This window comes from Mixophyes fleayi, chromosome 1 (genome assembly GCF_038048845.1).
Source record: "Mixophyes fleayi isolate aMixFle1 chromosome 1, aMixFle1.hap1, whole genome shotgun sequence".
NCBI lineage: Eukaryota > Metazoa > Chordata > Amphibia > Anura > Limnodynastidae > Mixophyes > Mixophyes fleayi.
Window position 1 is genome coordinate 32,121,724 of NC_134402.1, and position 18,369 is coordinate 32,140,092.

The 18,369-nt window shown below is 39.5% G+C and overlaps 1 protein-coding gene across 10 annotated transcripts in view; it reads right to left on the minus strand.

Annotated features, from left to right (window-relative positions):
* Positions 1-18,369, minus strand: part of POLN (DNA polymerase nu) — a 190,228-nt gene that overhangs the window by 90,554 nt on the left and 81,305 nt on the right. For all 10 annotated transcript variants that reach the window (XM_075194212.1, XM_075194210.1, XM_075194206.1 and 7 more), the window contains 7 exons: positions 13,885-13,949; positions 12,821-12,904; positions 10,334-10,426; positions 5,684-5,740; positions 5,244-5,297; positions 4,516-4,581; positions 3,357-3,414 (listed from right to left, as the gene is read on the minus strand). In XM_075194212.1, coding sequence (XP_075050313.1) covers positions 3,357-3,414; positions 4,516-4,581; positions 5,244-5,297; positions 5,684-5,740; positions 10,334-10,426; positions 12,821-12,904; positions 13,885-13,949 — 477 coding nt within the window. The remainder of the gene's footprint in view (positions 1-3,356; positions 3,415-4,515; positions 4,582-5,243; positions 5,298-5,683; positions 5,741-10,333; positions 10,427-12,820; positions 12,905-13,884; positions 13,950-18,369) is intronic.

Here is an 18,369-nt window from a genome sequence, read left to right on the forward strand (position 1 = left end):
TCAAGTGTCCACAAGTTTCTCAATATCAACTGTGCCATGTTTCCATTGTGATAAGGCGCATCTTCCTATTAAAGTCCAATAAAATGGCAGTCATCATAACGTCCAATAAGTAATGGAGATAGCAAACAAGCCATTAAAAAAATTTAAGTGATATAATTGAGGTAATCTGTGTGAACAATTAGTCTTCAATGTCCAGTTCAACAAATAAGATATGACACTACTGATACTGCAATGTCAAGTCCTATCAGAACACATTCAAAAAACTTTTTTAGACAATTATTGTACAACTATTCATACTATATCATTAATAAAAATATATTTTTTATCACATGAAATACAAAAATCAGGATGTTCTTAATGTGTTCTGTAAAATGCATTTTTATAGTTTCTCTTACTTGTAAACATATGTTCTGGCATGAATACTTATCAGTCATCACTTACAGCAGCCCTGTAGCTGGTGCAAATGATACAACTAAAAACACGTATCTAAGAGATGTAATAAAACAAATGTGTATGCGCTCGACCTCGGCACGCCCCATGCTGACCAGCCTGGGGCTGATTGGCATCATGGCAGGGGGACCCTTTGCTGTGTATTTCCATGCTATAGTGCCACCTGTCCCGGCTGGCTAAGCCTAGGGCTGGCATCACTAGGGTTAATATGACTACGGACAGGGCAGCTGTATAGCCGCTGGACCCGTTGGCATTGCCGCTTTTAATTCGGCATTGTAACTGTCGACATTTTCACTGTCGGCAATCACAATGTCTGTGTTTTATCAGTGTCTGGAAAATGTACATACAGGCATTCAACCTGTCTGCATTTTAGTGTCAGCAGGATAAGTATCGGTATTTCAATCGTTGGAATTTCGTACCCAACACCAGCACAGACAACACTCTGTAGAGCAGTGTGATAAATCTAGCATTTATGCAGAATTTCTCAGAACTGACTGTGCACTTCGATTTCTGTGATTGTTTGATGATTGTTTACTCACACCTTGTATAGCGAGTTAGAGCATTTTAGATGAGGTTTCATTTATGTTTTAATACTATTAAATTATGTCATAAGTTTTTTCCACTCTCTCATTTTTTGCTTATTACTGATTATTTCACCAGCGCTGTAATTTATTCCTTTGTTTTTAACTACCAGTGATGACAAGAGACCTTTGTTTCATTTTCATCAATGACACTCAGGGGCAGGGGGGCCTCTTCCTCCCCCCCCCCCCCCCCCATCCTGGTCCGGTCCCATAGTGTGCTACCTTGGCCTGGGTCACCTGCATATTTTTCCATTTAAAATAGGTTGCTGCAGTATTGCCCCCCGAGTTGAAATTTGCCAGCCCTTCCCTGATGACACTCATTTAAAATTGTTAATAAATATTGGTTAAATATTGATCATTAATTTTATCTTATGATGTATATTTATTGTAATGGTTAAAGTCTATCCAGCCATTTGGTAAGAGTAAATATAGGTTGAAAAGAAAAAAGAGCACAAGGATTTATTTCTAAAACTAAAGTGGGAACTTTCACATGCCTTAACTTTGTAAATTGCAATGATGTGATTTTCAAAGGATTTAATGTCCCACTAAATTAGTCTTTACTTTTTATATTGCAAATATAATATTTTAAGTGACCCTTTTGACTTCCCAACAATGTCTTAACAACCTTTGTTACAAAGACAAACTTGAGGGCACCTACTGGGGAGAAAGATTCTTCCATAAATAACCCAAACAAAAAGGTTAAGAAAGAAAAAAGACCCATTACCACATTTTTAGAGCATACATACAAGGTTTCTGACATCAGTTGGTAAGTGTATAAACAGCATTTTTCCCCTGAAGGCGTTAATTATAAAAGAAAATTGTTACAAAGACAAGTAATCTAGATTGTGAGCTGAATGCTAAAAAAAAACCCTATAGGACTCCATGAGGAGTGTAGGTTAAAATTTATTTTTATTCATCATATAGACTGTGTGACTGTCTACACAGAATTTAGTGGATTCTCTATGTCAGCCAGGATTGGCTCTGGCAGGAACAGAGGCACAGAGTCTAATGAATCCCCAGTTTTCTCCAGGGACCCCCGTAAGGAGGTTTGGTCTTTGCTGCTGATGGGTTCATAGATTGCGGCCCTCTGCCCTGCCCTCCATAGTGACATGCTGGTGTCAAGGAGAAGTGAAGACTGGTCTACTATCCAGAACACGGTCAGGCTTGGAAGGACAAGCCAAATTAGCAGCCATCAGAATCAGAAAGAGTGCCAGCAACACTAGATCAACCGCAAAAGAATGGACAGGAACACTGAAGTACAGGTATGGAGCCTAATACATTGGCATATCACTGTGCACAAAGCAATTTTAAATAGGCAGGACAATATGAATTTGGGCTGGCTATGATGTAGTGGCCATATGACCACAAATTAAAATCCCAACAGATTCACATGCCATTTCTAAAAAGATTGAGGCAGCTAAGACAGGAGAGAATGCAAATGCTGACACCCGGATGGAGGAATAGGAAAGAGGGAGCACATCGGAAATGGACACAGAGGTCAATGTCAGACTCGATTATAATTCCTCATGTGTTTTGTCAAGTGTTATAATGACCTTTATGCATTACTTACTCTGTATAGTGCTGTGGAAGATGTTGGAATTATATAAAGAATAAAAAATGATTTATTATCAAAGTATTTTCTGCCTTATAACAATGATTCGGGATTGCTTTTTGCTTATAAAATGCAAAAAGAAAGCATTATATGATAATCATAGTTACTAATGAACTAGCTAATCAACATACTTTTTGGATCTCTCCTAGCGCAGAAAGGAGCAGGGTCATGATGTACCTCCCCAATCTGCAGAAGGGGACAGGGCCATGAAGTACATCCTCATCGTGCAGCAGGGGGTGGGGCCATGATGATGGAAATCACATAATCGGTTGCCACAACATCATTTATTTATATGGCACCACAGATTCTGTAGCGCCTGACATAATCATACATATAAGAACAGTAAGCATGACAATGGGTACATGGGTACAAATAAGCAGAATAATAAATGCATGGATGTACTTAACAGAAGAAATTGCATATCATGCAAAAATGAATTTAGCATAAGACATGTCATGGACCAGTGAGAAACGGAGAGTGGATAGACATGAGACATATGGTAGAGGACCCTGCTTGTGAAAGCTTACATTCTAAATGGATCCAGGAGGGTCATCTCCCAGATATTCCGGAGAGTAAGTAAGGAAGTACGATGCTAATATTTTCCACATCATTTAGCAATATGTAATAATAAAGCTACATGTACTACTTTATACTTTCAAATTCTATATTTTCGGTATTTAGCAAAATTATAAAGTTAACAAGTGTTATTTTACCTTGTATATAATGTTGCTTTTCAAACTGAACTGAAAGCTTTGAAACACCTTGGATGTTCTAAAACATAAAATTATTACTGGCTTTTAAAACTGATTAGCGACAATTTATAACAATATGGTACAAGATTTATTATCATTTAGCCCGCTGAAACAAATGAAATACATCATAAGGTGATGCTATGGATTCATAGTGTAAAGCCCTGTTATGTTTCTCAAGGAAATTTGCAGTAATGTTGGTGACAATCTTCAAATATTAAGATAAATGGTTTTCATTAGTCCAGTCAGAATCTCAGCTGAAATAAAATCCATAATTAGTTGAATAACCTGTCATTGCTGTTAACCAATGCTGCCTAAAGTACTTGAGAGCCATGGCACAGCTAATTGTAACAGGAACTTAGTGCAAATATTATCCAGGCCTCTTTCACAGGTCCTACCTGTCTTTCTGGGGTCTTTCCTTAATCTGTCCCATGTTTCTTGTCTCTCTCCTTCATGCCTGCTATGTCCATGCACATTATAGGGTCACAGCTGGCACTCCAGGGCCGTGGGCTTGTTACCATGGTTGCTACAGTTACTAATCTTATTGATAAATTACTGTGCCAGAGCATAACTAGTTTTGTGGAGTAGAATGGCCAAATATTGAAAGATCTGCATTTGGAAGCTGACAGGTTGTAAGCAGAAATTATTAGCTAATATGTGTGTGATGGGTGTGGACGCTGTGAGATTCCACACAAATCTCCTTGTCAGTAGTGTGGAAGTAGGAGCATTATATGCTGGCAGGAAATGACTAAAAAGTAGTGTATTCAGTCATCTGGAGCCACCTTTATTCTGTGCAACATTAATGCATATTACACAAGGGTGTGAACCCCATGATCCTCCATTACAACAAATTATTTCTTACATATTTTTCAGTTTATGATTAGGACTCACTTGCTCACCATCTGATAGCTGGAAGAACTGCCATTGCAGAGACAGAAACAGCAGTATAGTTAAGACTTCAACATTTTCCTGTTATTTAATGGAATGTAAGCAACATAAACTTGCCAGAGATGCACCATTATAGCTCTCCCTTCCCACAATAGCAGAATTACACATTTTTTTTGTTATATATATATATATATATATATATATATATATATATATATATATAACATTAACTTACAGGATGCTTTGCTGAAAGCCTGCCACTTACAGTACCAGTCTGGTTCCAGGTGGGAGACACATGGCCCTAAAAGACATTACATATGCTTACTGTAATTGTAACTGAATTTCTCTTTAATTAAAATATATTTACAGATCTAAGAATTATAAGGAAAATATTCTGAAAGATCCAAAAACCAAACTCTTAGCAACTTAACTTAATCTAGCAACTATGTAAAAAAATGTACTGTGGCAAGCCATTTAATGCATTGTAACAGAAATGTGTGATTATTAACTTGTGATTATTATTAGACAGACAGACATTTTGTACCTACAATTAAGGGAATATATAAGTTTACATAATACATTTTAGAATGAGTGATGTCTATGCTTTTAAATGTTTAATGTACTTTAACAAACACTGAAGTTGGAAAACTAAATCGCACAGCACCCTGTTCATGTTTGGAAATATTTACTGTTTTCTTAACTGTTTAGCGACATATATATACTGTATATAGCGTACATGATGTCCCTGAGGAAAGTTGCGATGAACTAAAAAGTGGGGATGGATTAAACACTTTTTTTCACTTTACATGGCTTGTCTAAATCCATGAGTACCATCTCACCTGGAATCTGTATACTGTATGTAAACTATGTATTAAAAAAGTACCAATCCCAATTACATTTAATCCACTATGTACACCATAATTCACTGTAATACAGTACATTAAATTATCCCTGCCTACCTACCTTAGTTATATAGGATGAAAGTCCATCGACAAATGCCGATTTTATTTTTTGTACCTAAGGTAGAAAACCATTAATACTGTAATAATAATGTGAAACACAGCAAAGAAAACAAAACATTTATATTGGCATGCAAATAACATCAGAAACATACATAACTGATACCATATGAGGATTACTTAATAATAAACATTATAATGCTTATGTATTCGTTTTCTCATTTGGAAAGACTATAGTTCACAAAAAATAAAGGGAAAAGAGCAATGGGAAAAATATAGAATGATTCTGAATATATAAATACAATACATATTGTTTATTTTAGCTTTTCTGTAACCGATACTGTAGTCTAGTAAATGCAGCTGTGTACATTTTTGATTACCCATATAATATACATTTAACTAAGCTAAGATTATTGTATTTCCCAAAATCCCATAACAACCTACTTGTCTGAATTGTAAAATAATTCTAGGCAGTGGATGCAGATCTTCAAGATGATGCAACTAAAAATATAAATAGACATGTTTGTTTTCCATTTCTGCAAATATTAAATAATGTGCTATTGAGAGAGAAAAATGGTCATGTGTGTATTTTAAAAGCAAAAGACTGCCATATAGATGTAACAAAGGAAGGAATTACACTCCAGTAACATTCATTTGGGTCATATGTTGTACATAGTCATGTCTGTTTATCATGTCCTGATTAAAAGTTTGTTTCTCTCTATCCACCCTTAGCTATTACCCACTCAGATCCCCAATGCCCACAGTTCTACCACCTTCATTCTGTAAAAAAAAAAAAAAATTGGCAGTTTATGAGCACCCCAAAAAGTCCATATCTCCATCTCCAGCTGTACAGCTACATATCGAATAAGAAGGAAAAGATGCCCTATGTGGACTCTCCATAGGTCCAGGTCTGCCATTATGGCTGAGAAAAAATATGAATAAGGCACTTGATGACGTATTCTGTAGTGACGTTGACAAAGCTCTCCAAGGTAAAGACACCAGTGGCAAAGGACAGCAGTGGGTAGAAAAGTGTTATAATATGTGTGCATTCAATTATATTTACAGGCAACACAGACGAACATATATCATTTACTGTCTAATACAAACCAGAGAAGAGCGTGTCTCCACACATGTATACACCCCTTCAATTTGGAAGCCCTTGCTTTGAACATATCTCATGTCCTTACTTGATAGTTTAGACTAATGTTCCATGTTCTGACTATATAGTGGTGGTGGATGGTCGATATCTTCTTAGTATTGCTATTCCCTTTTTCACATACAATATATGTATAAATATATGTATGATTATTAATAAAACTTGTCATGGTAGACTTCTATTAATAACTGAAATAACTAGACACAATTGAAAATAAATTCACTTCTATTTTTAGCTTTTTAAGACATTTCTTTCCCCCATAATTTCAAAACTCTGTTGCCATCAGCAGCAGCAGAACCAACTGAATCAAAACAGTCGCATATCTCTCAAATGACAAAGGTCCCCTGTAGCAGATCATTAAAGGAAGAACAATTTCTTCAGCAGCCAATGAATAGGAAATAGTCAATTAAGTTATAAATACTAATTTGCATAATCTTATTGTTTTGCAGCTTGTAACTCTCTGCTGACAACTTTAATTTGATATATTTAAAAAAACCTAGAAGCTATATTGCAAGAAACTGATTTCTACTTCATACAAGTAATATTTCTGTTTATTCTATAACTGTGACTTATTCATAATAATTAGAGATGCTCTTTGACCCCCGTGTTTTGGTTTTGGTTTTGGATCTGGATTATCGTTGTGTTTTGGTTTTGCCAAATCGCCTTTGCGTGTTTTGGTTTTGGTTTTGTTTTGCAATTTTGTTTAAAAATCAATGTTTTTGGGCATAAAATAACCATATTTAGTGCTCCACCTGTTTCTTGGATAAGTAATATAATTGTAAAGCTAATAAATTATGAAAAAAACTGTTAAATTCCTGGTAGGCCTTCATTAATTCTACACACAAACCAAATTGTCTTCCTCTCCATCAATGCATATTGGCAATGCAGCCATCGTCTTTGTGTGTATATTACACCCTACACTTATAGTTAATTATCTAAAGAAATGAACAAGAAAGTTTGGTTTCTGTCTCTCTAGGCCCCCCTCCACTTGTAGAAAATACTAAAAAATTCAGTCGTTATAGACTGTACAATAGAAATAGAAATGGACAAAGGCAGTTTGGTTTCTGTCTCTATAGGCCCCCCTCCACTTGTAGAAAATACTAAAAAAATTCAACCGTTATAGACTGTACAATATAAATAGAAATGGACAAAGGCAGTTTGGCTTCTGTCTCTATAGGCCCCCCTCCGCTTGTTGAAAATACTAAAAAATTCAGCCGTTACAGACTGTACAATATAAATAGAAATGGACAAAGGCAGTTTGGTATCTGTCTGCATCAGACCCCCTCTCCACTAGGAATAAAATAGAAAACTATTCAGCCGTTATAGACTCTAGAATATAAATAGAAATTGAGAAAGGCAATTTGGTATCTGTCTGCATCATCCTCATCAACATCATCATTAGCGCCCTCATCGCCTACACAAATCTCCCCCTAATCCTCTTATAATTCCAAAGTGGCATCCTCAATTTTTGTATCACCGGCTACACTCGGGCTGTTCAGGCACACATCAGCAGAACTGCTGAAAGGACCCTTCTTTATGGGTACACTATCAGAATGCTCATGATTACATATACCATTGGTGGATGGACTCTCCACAGGGATTGGTGTCATTTTTTATTCTAAGCATACATTATCCTCTAATGCCTTACTGTGATCTTGCAGCTCAGCTTTCCCGCGTAACAGTAGATGTGCACCACTTTTAGACTCCAAATTATTTGATCTTGCTCGGTCACGAGTGACCGTACAAGAAGAAGGTTCAGTAACATTTTTTGATCTGCCACTAATAGAGAAAAGCGAAGGCCTCATTCTTTCTTTTCCACTGCGTGTGTAGAATGGCATGTTGGCAATTTGCATTTTATCGCAAGCTTTTCCTCAGTTACTGTCACGGTTCAAATACAAAGTGCAGCTCAGGATCCAGGAATGAGGTGAAAACACACAAAGTTTATTGCTGGAATAACAATCTGATGGTGTAATACTGAATATACAGGAAAATGCAGGAATAAATACCGGGTAGATGGCGGATGTAGGAAAGTGGTAATATGGAGAGCTCCCAGATAGCAGGTAAGCAGATATATGGAGAGATTCGGGCAGCATGAAACCACAAGCACAGCAGAGAGTAGGAACAACAGGATGGGACAACAATAACCAGCAATGACTGCTGGGAGAGACAGGTTTAAATGGAACACACCCAGGTGCATGGGATAATGAGTGAACAGAAAGGTTAACTCCTAAAACACAAGAAGCAGGCACAATTGCAGCACCTCTGGTTATCAGAGGTACTGCTGCTAACACATAAAATGAAACACAATAATACAGTCCAAAACTCCAGGAGACAGGAGCTGCCAATACAAGCAGCAAGATTAAGCAGATCGTTACAGTTACACTTCTTTTTCGCTTCAAGGCGGTAAAAAAAATTTTGGTGTGTTTTTTTCCCTGATTTAAAAAGACTATGTACTTTTACATCGCCTTTCCCAGATGATGTACTGGGAACACTACCATCAGGACTGGTGCCAGAACCTGCTTGCTGATTCTGCTCATATGTGGACTGCTTTGAATTCATTTTAATGAGCCCGAACCACTTGTAGTGCCAAAAATTGTATAGATACTGCTTATAAATATGACTTTTGACAGCCAGAAAAATTAGTGTTTCACACTGGGGAATATGGGACACCCCAAAGCACTTGTAGTGCAAAAAATTGTATAGATACTGCTGATAAATATCACTTTTGACAGCCAGAAAAATTAGTGTTTCACACTGGGGAATATGGGAAACGCCAAAGCACTTGTAGTGCAAAATATTGGAAAAAAAAAAGACTCCTCTCTTCCTGCTCTAACAATTGCTAATAGAATTGGCAATAATAATAGAATTGAATAGAATAGAATTGAAATAATAATACAAAGAATAAGGTGTACAATTATTGCTCTGTTTCTGCTCTAATACAGCCTGTGACCTAACCCTGCTCTCTTCTTCTGTCAAATGGTGATGGATTGCTGTGGAGGCGGCTATTTATGCTTTTCAAATATCGCGAGAACCGAGCTCCGACTACGTCATGATGACGTTTTGCCTTGATTTCGATTTCGAACGGGTGGGAGAGTACCGAGCCTGCTCAGCTCAGTACTCGGATAGGCAAAGTTCGGGTGGGTTCGGAACTCGGGGAACCGAGCCCGCCCATCTCTAATAATAATATTGAACGCTTTTGGGTCTGTGTGCAATTTCCACGTGTCTTTGACACGTGCTCTTTCTTCTGTATGTTCTACATAGCTCAACTTAAAAATATATATATATATATATATATATATAGATATAAATATAAAAGTGAACAGAATAATATTTTATTAGGGAGCCTCCATGCTTCTGTCCCTGACATGTTCGCCACACAGCTTGTTCAATCAAATTCTCTGTCACTCTGACTGCAGACCTACTCAGATCAGAAATTCCAGGTACTGCGGACTAGGCAACAGTTCTGGCAGGGATAAGTATTCTAAGCGATGCTTTGAGGGCAGAACCCTCTGCAGTCTCACTAGTTAAGGGTAATCTGTCTGGAACTCTAATTTGCACTGATTAATATGCAGGAATTATGCATGTTTTGTATACTATAATTTACACTTTTAATATTAAATTGTGAACCAAATGTGTAATTTGTTTAATAAAATTATACATATATAAACACCAAACTATTTTCAATAAAAAAAATCCTAAAAAAAAAGTTAACTTGGGGCAAGGTGTTCAGATTTTCTTGTATAATCCAAAAACATAATGGTAGATTATTAGGTTTATCACTAAATTTACTGGTTGTAGAGACGGGTGTATATGAACAAAATTATGCAGAATATGTTGCCACTAAATGAATAGTGGATAGTAATAATAACACTACAATCTCACACATGTTATATAAACATTCACAGAAAGTTTTGCACCAAATAAATAGTTATCTTTACCGTAGGCTCAGCTGTCGATGGTAAATGGGACAAGTTTGTCAGAGGAAGCTTGCTTTTACACTGCAGGTGCAAGTGCAACTTTTCAAAAAGCACCTAAACAATATGAACAGTCACTGAAGAAGATACAATTATGTAAAAAATACCCACATGGTTTTAGTTGTTTTTTTTATTGACTGAAACAACTGTTTAGTATCTCTGATTTCCCATGTATAATACTCAGCCTGTTGCATCATTATTTATACCATAGACTGAGCCAGGGTTGTTCCTTGCTTAAAACTGTGATAACATATAAAATAGCTATTTTTACCAATGTCAGTGAATCAGAATAAATTTACACAATATTGTGTTATATATTTTACACTGGAATGTTACAATATTTTAATAATGGAGTCAGAATGCCTGCTTGTTTGTATAGCCCAGAAAGGTGCAGTGCTTCACAAGAATATCAGCTATCCATTTACAAGTGAGTGTAGTCACAATTGCCTTTATAACATTCATTTGTGAAAGAGTACAAGCAATATTTGTTAAATACTCCAGTGTAAAATTGATTCATAGTCAAATAAGTAGTTGATATTAATTTGATGATGACTAATCAATATTACTATTAACAGTTTTAAAGACAATGTTTTTGAGAAATTGGGTCCAATATAGAGTTGGACATACACCAATTTCATTTGCGGAAGATATGCATTTCCGTACTGCAAATTTGTACTGAAAATGAGTATGCATACATCCATATATACATTTTTTTGTAACTGTGACTTAGGTCCAGTTACCCCTGGGGAGGTGGAACGGGGGCAGGGAAGTTTCACATAATTGTTCACAAAAGGGATTTGCATGTTGTTTTTAATTATTTTGTTTTACTCATAAACCCTCCTTTCTTCCACACTTTTGATTGTTCACGCGAAGTGGCATCTGAATTCATGAATTCTGTCAGTGGAGCTAACTTACAGTTATTTTCTTCCATACCTAATGTTTATATTGGTGTAATCATTATGACAGACAACAATGTGCTATAGCAGCAGTGTTCAACTGAAGAGCACTCTATGGGCCATGGGTTTGATGCAGGGGAGCGCAAGATGAGCTACCCACCAGCAAGTGACTATTTTTCTATGAAGGTGGTGATGGTATTGTGAGTTACTATTTTGCTGCTTGTCTGCCAATCAACTTTAGAGCATCAATTGCAGTATAGGCAATGGAATGAATGGGGAAGAAAGAGGTCTGGCATGTGTATGGGGCAAATAGAATAGAGTCATTTATTACACTTGCAACATTTAAGAGTTGACAGTGGTTGGGAGTCCATTAGGGTGGAGAGGTATATAACATGGGTAGCAAAGTGTCAGGAATCCAGGCTTCCATTTGAGCAGTGTTCGGAACTCACAATTGCACACGGATAGCAGACCACCAGGAACTCACTATTGAAAAGGGGTAGCAGAGTGTCAGGAACTCAGGACTGTACTCGGATAGCAGAGAGTCAGGAACTCAGAATTGCACTTGGGTAGCAGAGCCAGGAAGACATGGATAGCAGAGTTTCAGGAACTCAGGACTACAGTTGGGTAGCAGAGTGTCAGTAGCACATGGAGATCAGAGTGTCAGAAACTCACAAATAGCAGAGTGTCAGGAACTCAGGATAGCACATGGGTAGAATAAAGTAAGGACCTCAGAATTGTACACTGGTAGCAGGGGGTCAAGAACTAAGGTTTGTGTCACACTTCTAGTATCACAAACGGAACCCAATAGCCAGGCATTACTGAATTCAACAGGATTTATTTTGGTATATAAATAAATCTCCAGTGTCCAACAAATAAAGTCCAAAGTAACAAGAGGATAAAGGTCTGGTGGAAGTATCAAGTACTTGTAGTCCAAATCACAAGGAGGCAAGGTTCTGTGGAAGCATCTGGTTCAGATACAAACACAATACTCGTGCAAAGGCTTCATAACAGGAAGTGCCTTTTCTAGGCCCAAACAGGAAATGGGATCCAAGATGGAATCTTCATGAGACAGTCCCGGCCATCTTGGATAAGGGCTATTGTAAGGGCAAGTTCATAACAGAGATCCAAGATGGAAACTTTATGAGGCAATCACGGCCATCTTGAATGAGGGCAAATCTAAGGGCAAGTACATAATACCCTCTTGGATGGAGTAAAATGTTTGCAAGTTCAAGTTTATAACTATGTCTTGTAGATAAATATATGTGTTTAGATGCATAACTAGAAGCTTTTAGTACTGTAGATACACAAAATAAGTTGCTGTGAAAAAGGTGGGCCTTAGATTTTTTTTTTTTAGATTTGGGGGGCATCAGAATGAAATATGTTGAGAGCCATAGATAAAAGTCAAATTATTTTGTAGTAATACAAACAACTTATCATGGGATTTGACAGCTTCCTGAGCCATGTGTTTACTTGTCATATGAAATATATATATATATATATATATATATATATATATATATATATATATAGTGTATATATATATACAAATGCACACCTGTCTAAGTTCTTTACTGCTTGTTAATCTGAACTTTTCTCCTGCGGCATGGTGTGCCTCTCGTTCCAATTCTTTGAGATGCATCTGTAATATAAATCATACTTTATCATTTATAGGGTTCGTTTTAGTTTAGTGTTACATACAGACACAGCATAAAAAAATCGCTATGCATTTTATTGTCTCAAAGGAAAGCAACCCTTCTAGCTTTCTTATAGCCAGAACCCCTCTCCCCACTACCCTTCTTAAGCAGAAAATATGACAATGCAAGCTGAATCTGCTGGCAACTCTGCTACCCTAGCCTAGTATGCTTCACTTTGTAAATCACCTCCCTTGTAAATATAGATTCATTGAGGACCATTAGAAAAAGAAGAAACAGAAAACATATAGTAAATATATATTATGTGTTATACATAAGGTAAATGCAGAGATTGGAAATCTCCTGAATCTGTAGCTTACTAGCCCTCCCATACGTTTATTTCTATTCTCCACTAACACCTAGAGAACTATAATCATTCTGCACAAGATGCAAAGGTGATTACTTCCACTATGCCGCTATTCACTTTAACAGGTATCAAGTATACTTTTAGTCTAAAGAACACCTTGCTCCTATAGTAATACAGTATCATTGCCAACCATTTCTAAATGAATGTCCTCAAATCCAACTTCACTTGCTTCTGCATCCTTCTTGATCTATGTTAAAAGATAAGACCACCTTTTCTTGAAACCCCCACCCCCCACCAAGTTGCTTTTTTTTGTAGCAGAGGTAATTTAGCGATTATCTGATTTTCAAATTCCTATATGGTCTTTGCTTCAAATGGCATAAGCACTCTACATTTGTCAAACGTCTGAATCATCTTCCCCAGAATATAATGTTTCAAATCCCCAGTGTAAATAGTTATTTGTGGTGGGAATGTGTAAACTTAAATTAAGGATCTAGAGTCCATAAAATCTAGACTATCCTTTAAATGTACTTTGTAGTCTAATTAAAATTAGCTTTTTATTAATATCTAAGTATAGATTAGGTATGCTACAATTATTTAAATTTATTTATCATTATTATTTACCCCTAGAAGTACTGATGTCCTCTTCAGCTCCTCTTCATTAACTTGAATTGTATTGTTTTCCATTACTATAAATCAAATAAGCACACATTTTATGTTTGTTTTAGAACCAAATGATTGTACAACACAAACTGTATTATGTCAAGTAAGAAATTTAATATATTAAGCTCATAAAAATATATTACAGGTCATCATCATCATTGTTTATCTGTAAGGCCCAAAATAACTCCATAACATCAGACAGTTGGCATAACAAATCATTCATAAAAACAAGTCATATATATAAACAAAACAAGTACATGTGAGACTGAGGATTCACTTGAATGGTCCTCCTTGAATGTTAATGTGGCTCACGGAAATCCTGTTGCTTCCAATATCATGTATGTTGCATTATGTATTTTATTTCTTCTATTTGATTTCATTCTGAGCTGCTGCTCAGCCCAATGAATCATGCAGTGTTGACAAATCATGCCCTTAAATACCAAAATATTTTAACCACTTCAGTGCTGAGAACGAGAGGGTCTCGTATTAAACATGCCTTATAAGTGCTATGGGTGAGTCTCACATATCTTTTGCACATCCAAAAGCCTGGTGCAAATTTACATGTTGATAATGACAATGACTTGCCTTTATTCCTCAAGGAGCATGTACACGCTTGATATGTTTGATAATGATGACTTAAGTTGGTGTGGTTTTTTTTCCCCTGGACGCATCTATGCACTCTATTTTATTGCACGTGTCTTAAGCGATGTGCAACTCAAAATACGGACAGATCCATTTTTGTGTACACAAAGGTCCTGATTCGTGTTCTGATGTAGACCCATTTGCATAGCGTAACTTGAGTGATTCCGCACTGTTAGCGTCAGGGGCGGATCTAGAAAAGTACTGTACCCGGGGCGATTTAGGGATGGGGGGGCGATTTAGGCCCCGCCCCTTTCTAAAATCTTAGGCTGCCGACGGCTGCACACTATGTGCAGGTCCGTCCAGCCGTGACAGTGTGCTGCCCGGCTGCTCTGATTGTGTTTTAAATACAGTCAGAGCAGCCGGGCAGCACACTGTCCCTGCCTGTCACGGCTGGACGGACCTGCACATACTGTGCAGCCGTCAGCAGCAAGTGTCTGCTAGGGGGGGCGATCGCCCCTATCGCCCCCCCCTGGATCCGCCACTGGTTAGTGGCCAGAAAAGAGGATTTATGTACTTACGTTAAATCCGTTTCTCTGATTCCGTCTGGGGGACACTGCTTACCATGGGTTGTGGAGGGAGCTTGGGGAGTTGGCACCTAACTAGTTAAGTTTTAGTACTGCCGACAGACCCCTCCCCTCTACAATCCCCGTGGACTCTTCAGTTTATTAAAAAGCCCTAGGAGTAAGGCCAGTCAAACAAGAGCACACAGAAGAACAGAAGAAGGGAGGGATCGCAGTGTCCCCCAGACGGAATCAGAGAAACGGATTTAACGTAAGTACATAAATCCTCTTTTCTCTTTCATCCAGTCTGGGGGACACTGCTTACCATGGGGACGTTCTAAAGCAGCCCCCTAAGGGTGGGACTACTCTGAAAATCCCGCTCGCAAAGCATTACGAGCGAAATCTGCATCCGTAGATGCAAATACATTAAATTGGTAAAATTTTGTAAACGTGTGGACAGAGGACCAGGTGGCTGCTCTGCAAAGCTGGTCCGCAGAAGCCCCATTTCTCGCTGCCCACTACGCCCCTACCGATCTGGTGAAATGGGCCGTAAGTCTCTCTGGCACAGGACGGTTAGCCTTTATGTAAGCATGTCTAATCATTGCCGTAATCCATCTAGCGATGGACTGTTTTGAGGCTGGCCAGCCTCTCTTATTAGCATCATAGAGAACAAACAAAGAATCTGTACGTCTAATTTGAGAAGTTCTTTTTACATAGATGCGCAGAGCCCTAACCACATCCAACTTTTCCATAGTCTGGAGATCAGATTGGGAAGAGGATGAAAAGGCCGGGACTACAATGTCTTGGTTAAGGTGAAAAGCCGAAACTACCTTCGGAACGAAGGAAGGAAGGGTTCTTAAGACCGCTCTGTCCTCGTGGAAAACCAAATATGGTTCCCGACAGGACAAGGCTCCTAATTCCGAAACTCTTCGAGCAGAAGCGATAGCTAAAAGAAAGAGGACCTTCCAGGTCAACCACTTTAATTCTGACACACGCAAGGGCTCAAAAGGAGGCATTTCCAGTACCAGGTTGAGATCCCATGGTGCTGTCGGCGGAACATAGGGAGGCTGAATATGCAGTACTCCCTGGAGAAAAGTCCTGATATCTGGTAAATCGGCTAATTTCATATGGAAAAATACCGAGAGTGCCGATACTTGGACTTTTAGGGAACCTAACCTGAGACCTGCCTCCAGGCCATCCTGAAGGAAAGCTAACAAGCGAGTGAGGCGAAAGGAGGATGAGTGGCAAGTCCTACCTTCGCACCATCTAATGTAAGCTCTCCAAATCCTGTGATAGATGCGAGCTGAAACTGGCTTCCTAGCTCGCATCAGGGTATTAACTACGTTGGGGGAGAAACCTCTAGCCCTCCAGAGGCTGGTTTCAACAGCCATGCCGTTAAACTGAGCTGAGGTAAATTCTGGTGTCGGAATGGACTCTGAAGGAGAAGGTCGTCTCGAGATGGTAGACGAACCCCGGGTCCTTCTGCCATGGAGATTATGTCCGCGTACCAGACTCGGCGAGGCCATGAGGGGGCTACCAGAATCACTGGCAGACCCCCCTGCCTGACCCGTCTGAGAACGCGAGGAAGCATGGAGATGGGAGAAAATAGGTATCCCACCCTGAACTCCCATGGCATGGTCATGACGTCCACTGCCGCGGCTAAGGGGTCTCTTGACCTTGCGCAAAACGTGAAAACCTTCCTGTTGTGTCTGGAGGCCATGAGATCTATGTCCGGAAGACCCCACCTCTGAACTAGGGACTGAAAGACTTCCGGATGGAGAGACCACTCGCCCGGCATCATCTGGTTGCGACTGAGATATTCGGCTTCCCAATTGTGTATTCCTGGGATGAATACAGCCGATATTGCCAGAACATGAAGTTCTGCCCAAGACAAAATCTGGGCTGCAATTTTCATTGCCGCTGCACTCTTGGTTCCTCCCTGTCTGTTGACATATGCCACAGCCGTGGCATTGTCGGACTGATTTCTGACAGGGTGGCCCTGGAGGAGGGATTGTCCTCCTTTGAGGGCCAAGAGAATAGCCTTCAGTTCTAACACATTTATGGATAGGGATGATTCCTGAACCGACCAAAGGCCCTGAAGGCGGAAGTGTAGGATTACCACCCCCCAACCTTTCAGGCTGGCGTCTGTCGTGGCTATGATCCACGCTCCCGGAGAGAAGGATCTTCCCACTGTCAAGTGATCCTGAATCAGCCACCACTGGAGAGATTCTCTGGACCTCGGGGATAGAGAGATCTTCTGGAGGTCCAGGCGTAGATGGGATCCTGACCACTTCGTCAACAGGTCCCACTGAAAACAGCGAGAGTGGGCTCGCCCAAAGGGAATGGTCTCGAAAGAGGCCACCATCTTTCCCAGCAGCCGCATGCACAAGTGGATTGATGGGCTGGGGGAGGACAAGACCTGAGATGTTATGCTTTGAATTGAAGCAGCCTTTTCGACAGGAAGGAACACCTTTTGCTGGCTGGTGTCCATGATGAGGCCCAGGAAAATCATGCGTTGACACGGAACCATCTGAGATTTCTTTAGGTTGATTAGCCATCCGTGACCCTTGAGAACCGCCAAGGCAAGGGACAAGTGATAACGCAAACAACTCTCTGAGGAGGATTTGAAGAGCAGGTCGTCCAGATAAGGCACGACCTGGATGCCCAGAAGGTGAAGACGAGCTGCCATAACCGACATGACTTTTGTGAAAACCCTCGGCGCCGTGGAGAGGCCAAAAGGGAGGGCCCGAAACTGATAATGGGAGGGTCCTACAGTGAATCTGAGCAGGGACTGATGGCCCTCCCAAATGGGAATGTGGAGGTATGCATCTTTTATGTCTATGGAAGCCATAAATTGATCTCTCTCCAAACCGTTTATGACCGACCTCAGAGATTCCATCCGAAATCTGTCGACTCTTAGGTGCACATTGAGGGTCTTTAGGTTTAAAATGGGTTGGAAGGAGCCGTCCGGCTTCTTCACAAGGAACAGGTTTGAATAAAAACCCTGTCCCTTTTGGAATTCTGGAACCCTGCAGACAACCTTCTGAGAGAGAAGAGAGGCGACACAATCCTGTATTGCCTGTCTTCTGGATGGATCTCGGGGTAGGGGGGTTACGAAAAACCGATGGGGTCTGGGACCCAGCAGGTCTATCCTGTATCCCCTTGATATAATGCCCCGAATCCAGGAGTCCTGGGAGGAATCTGTCCACTGTTGAAGAAAAAGAGACAGACGACCTCCCACTGGGGTTTCCCCCCGGGGAAACAAGTGGTCGTCAGGACGCAGGCTTCTCCTGAGTCCTGGAGG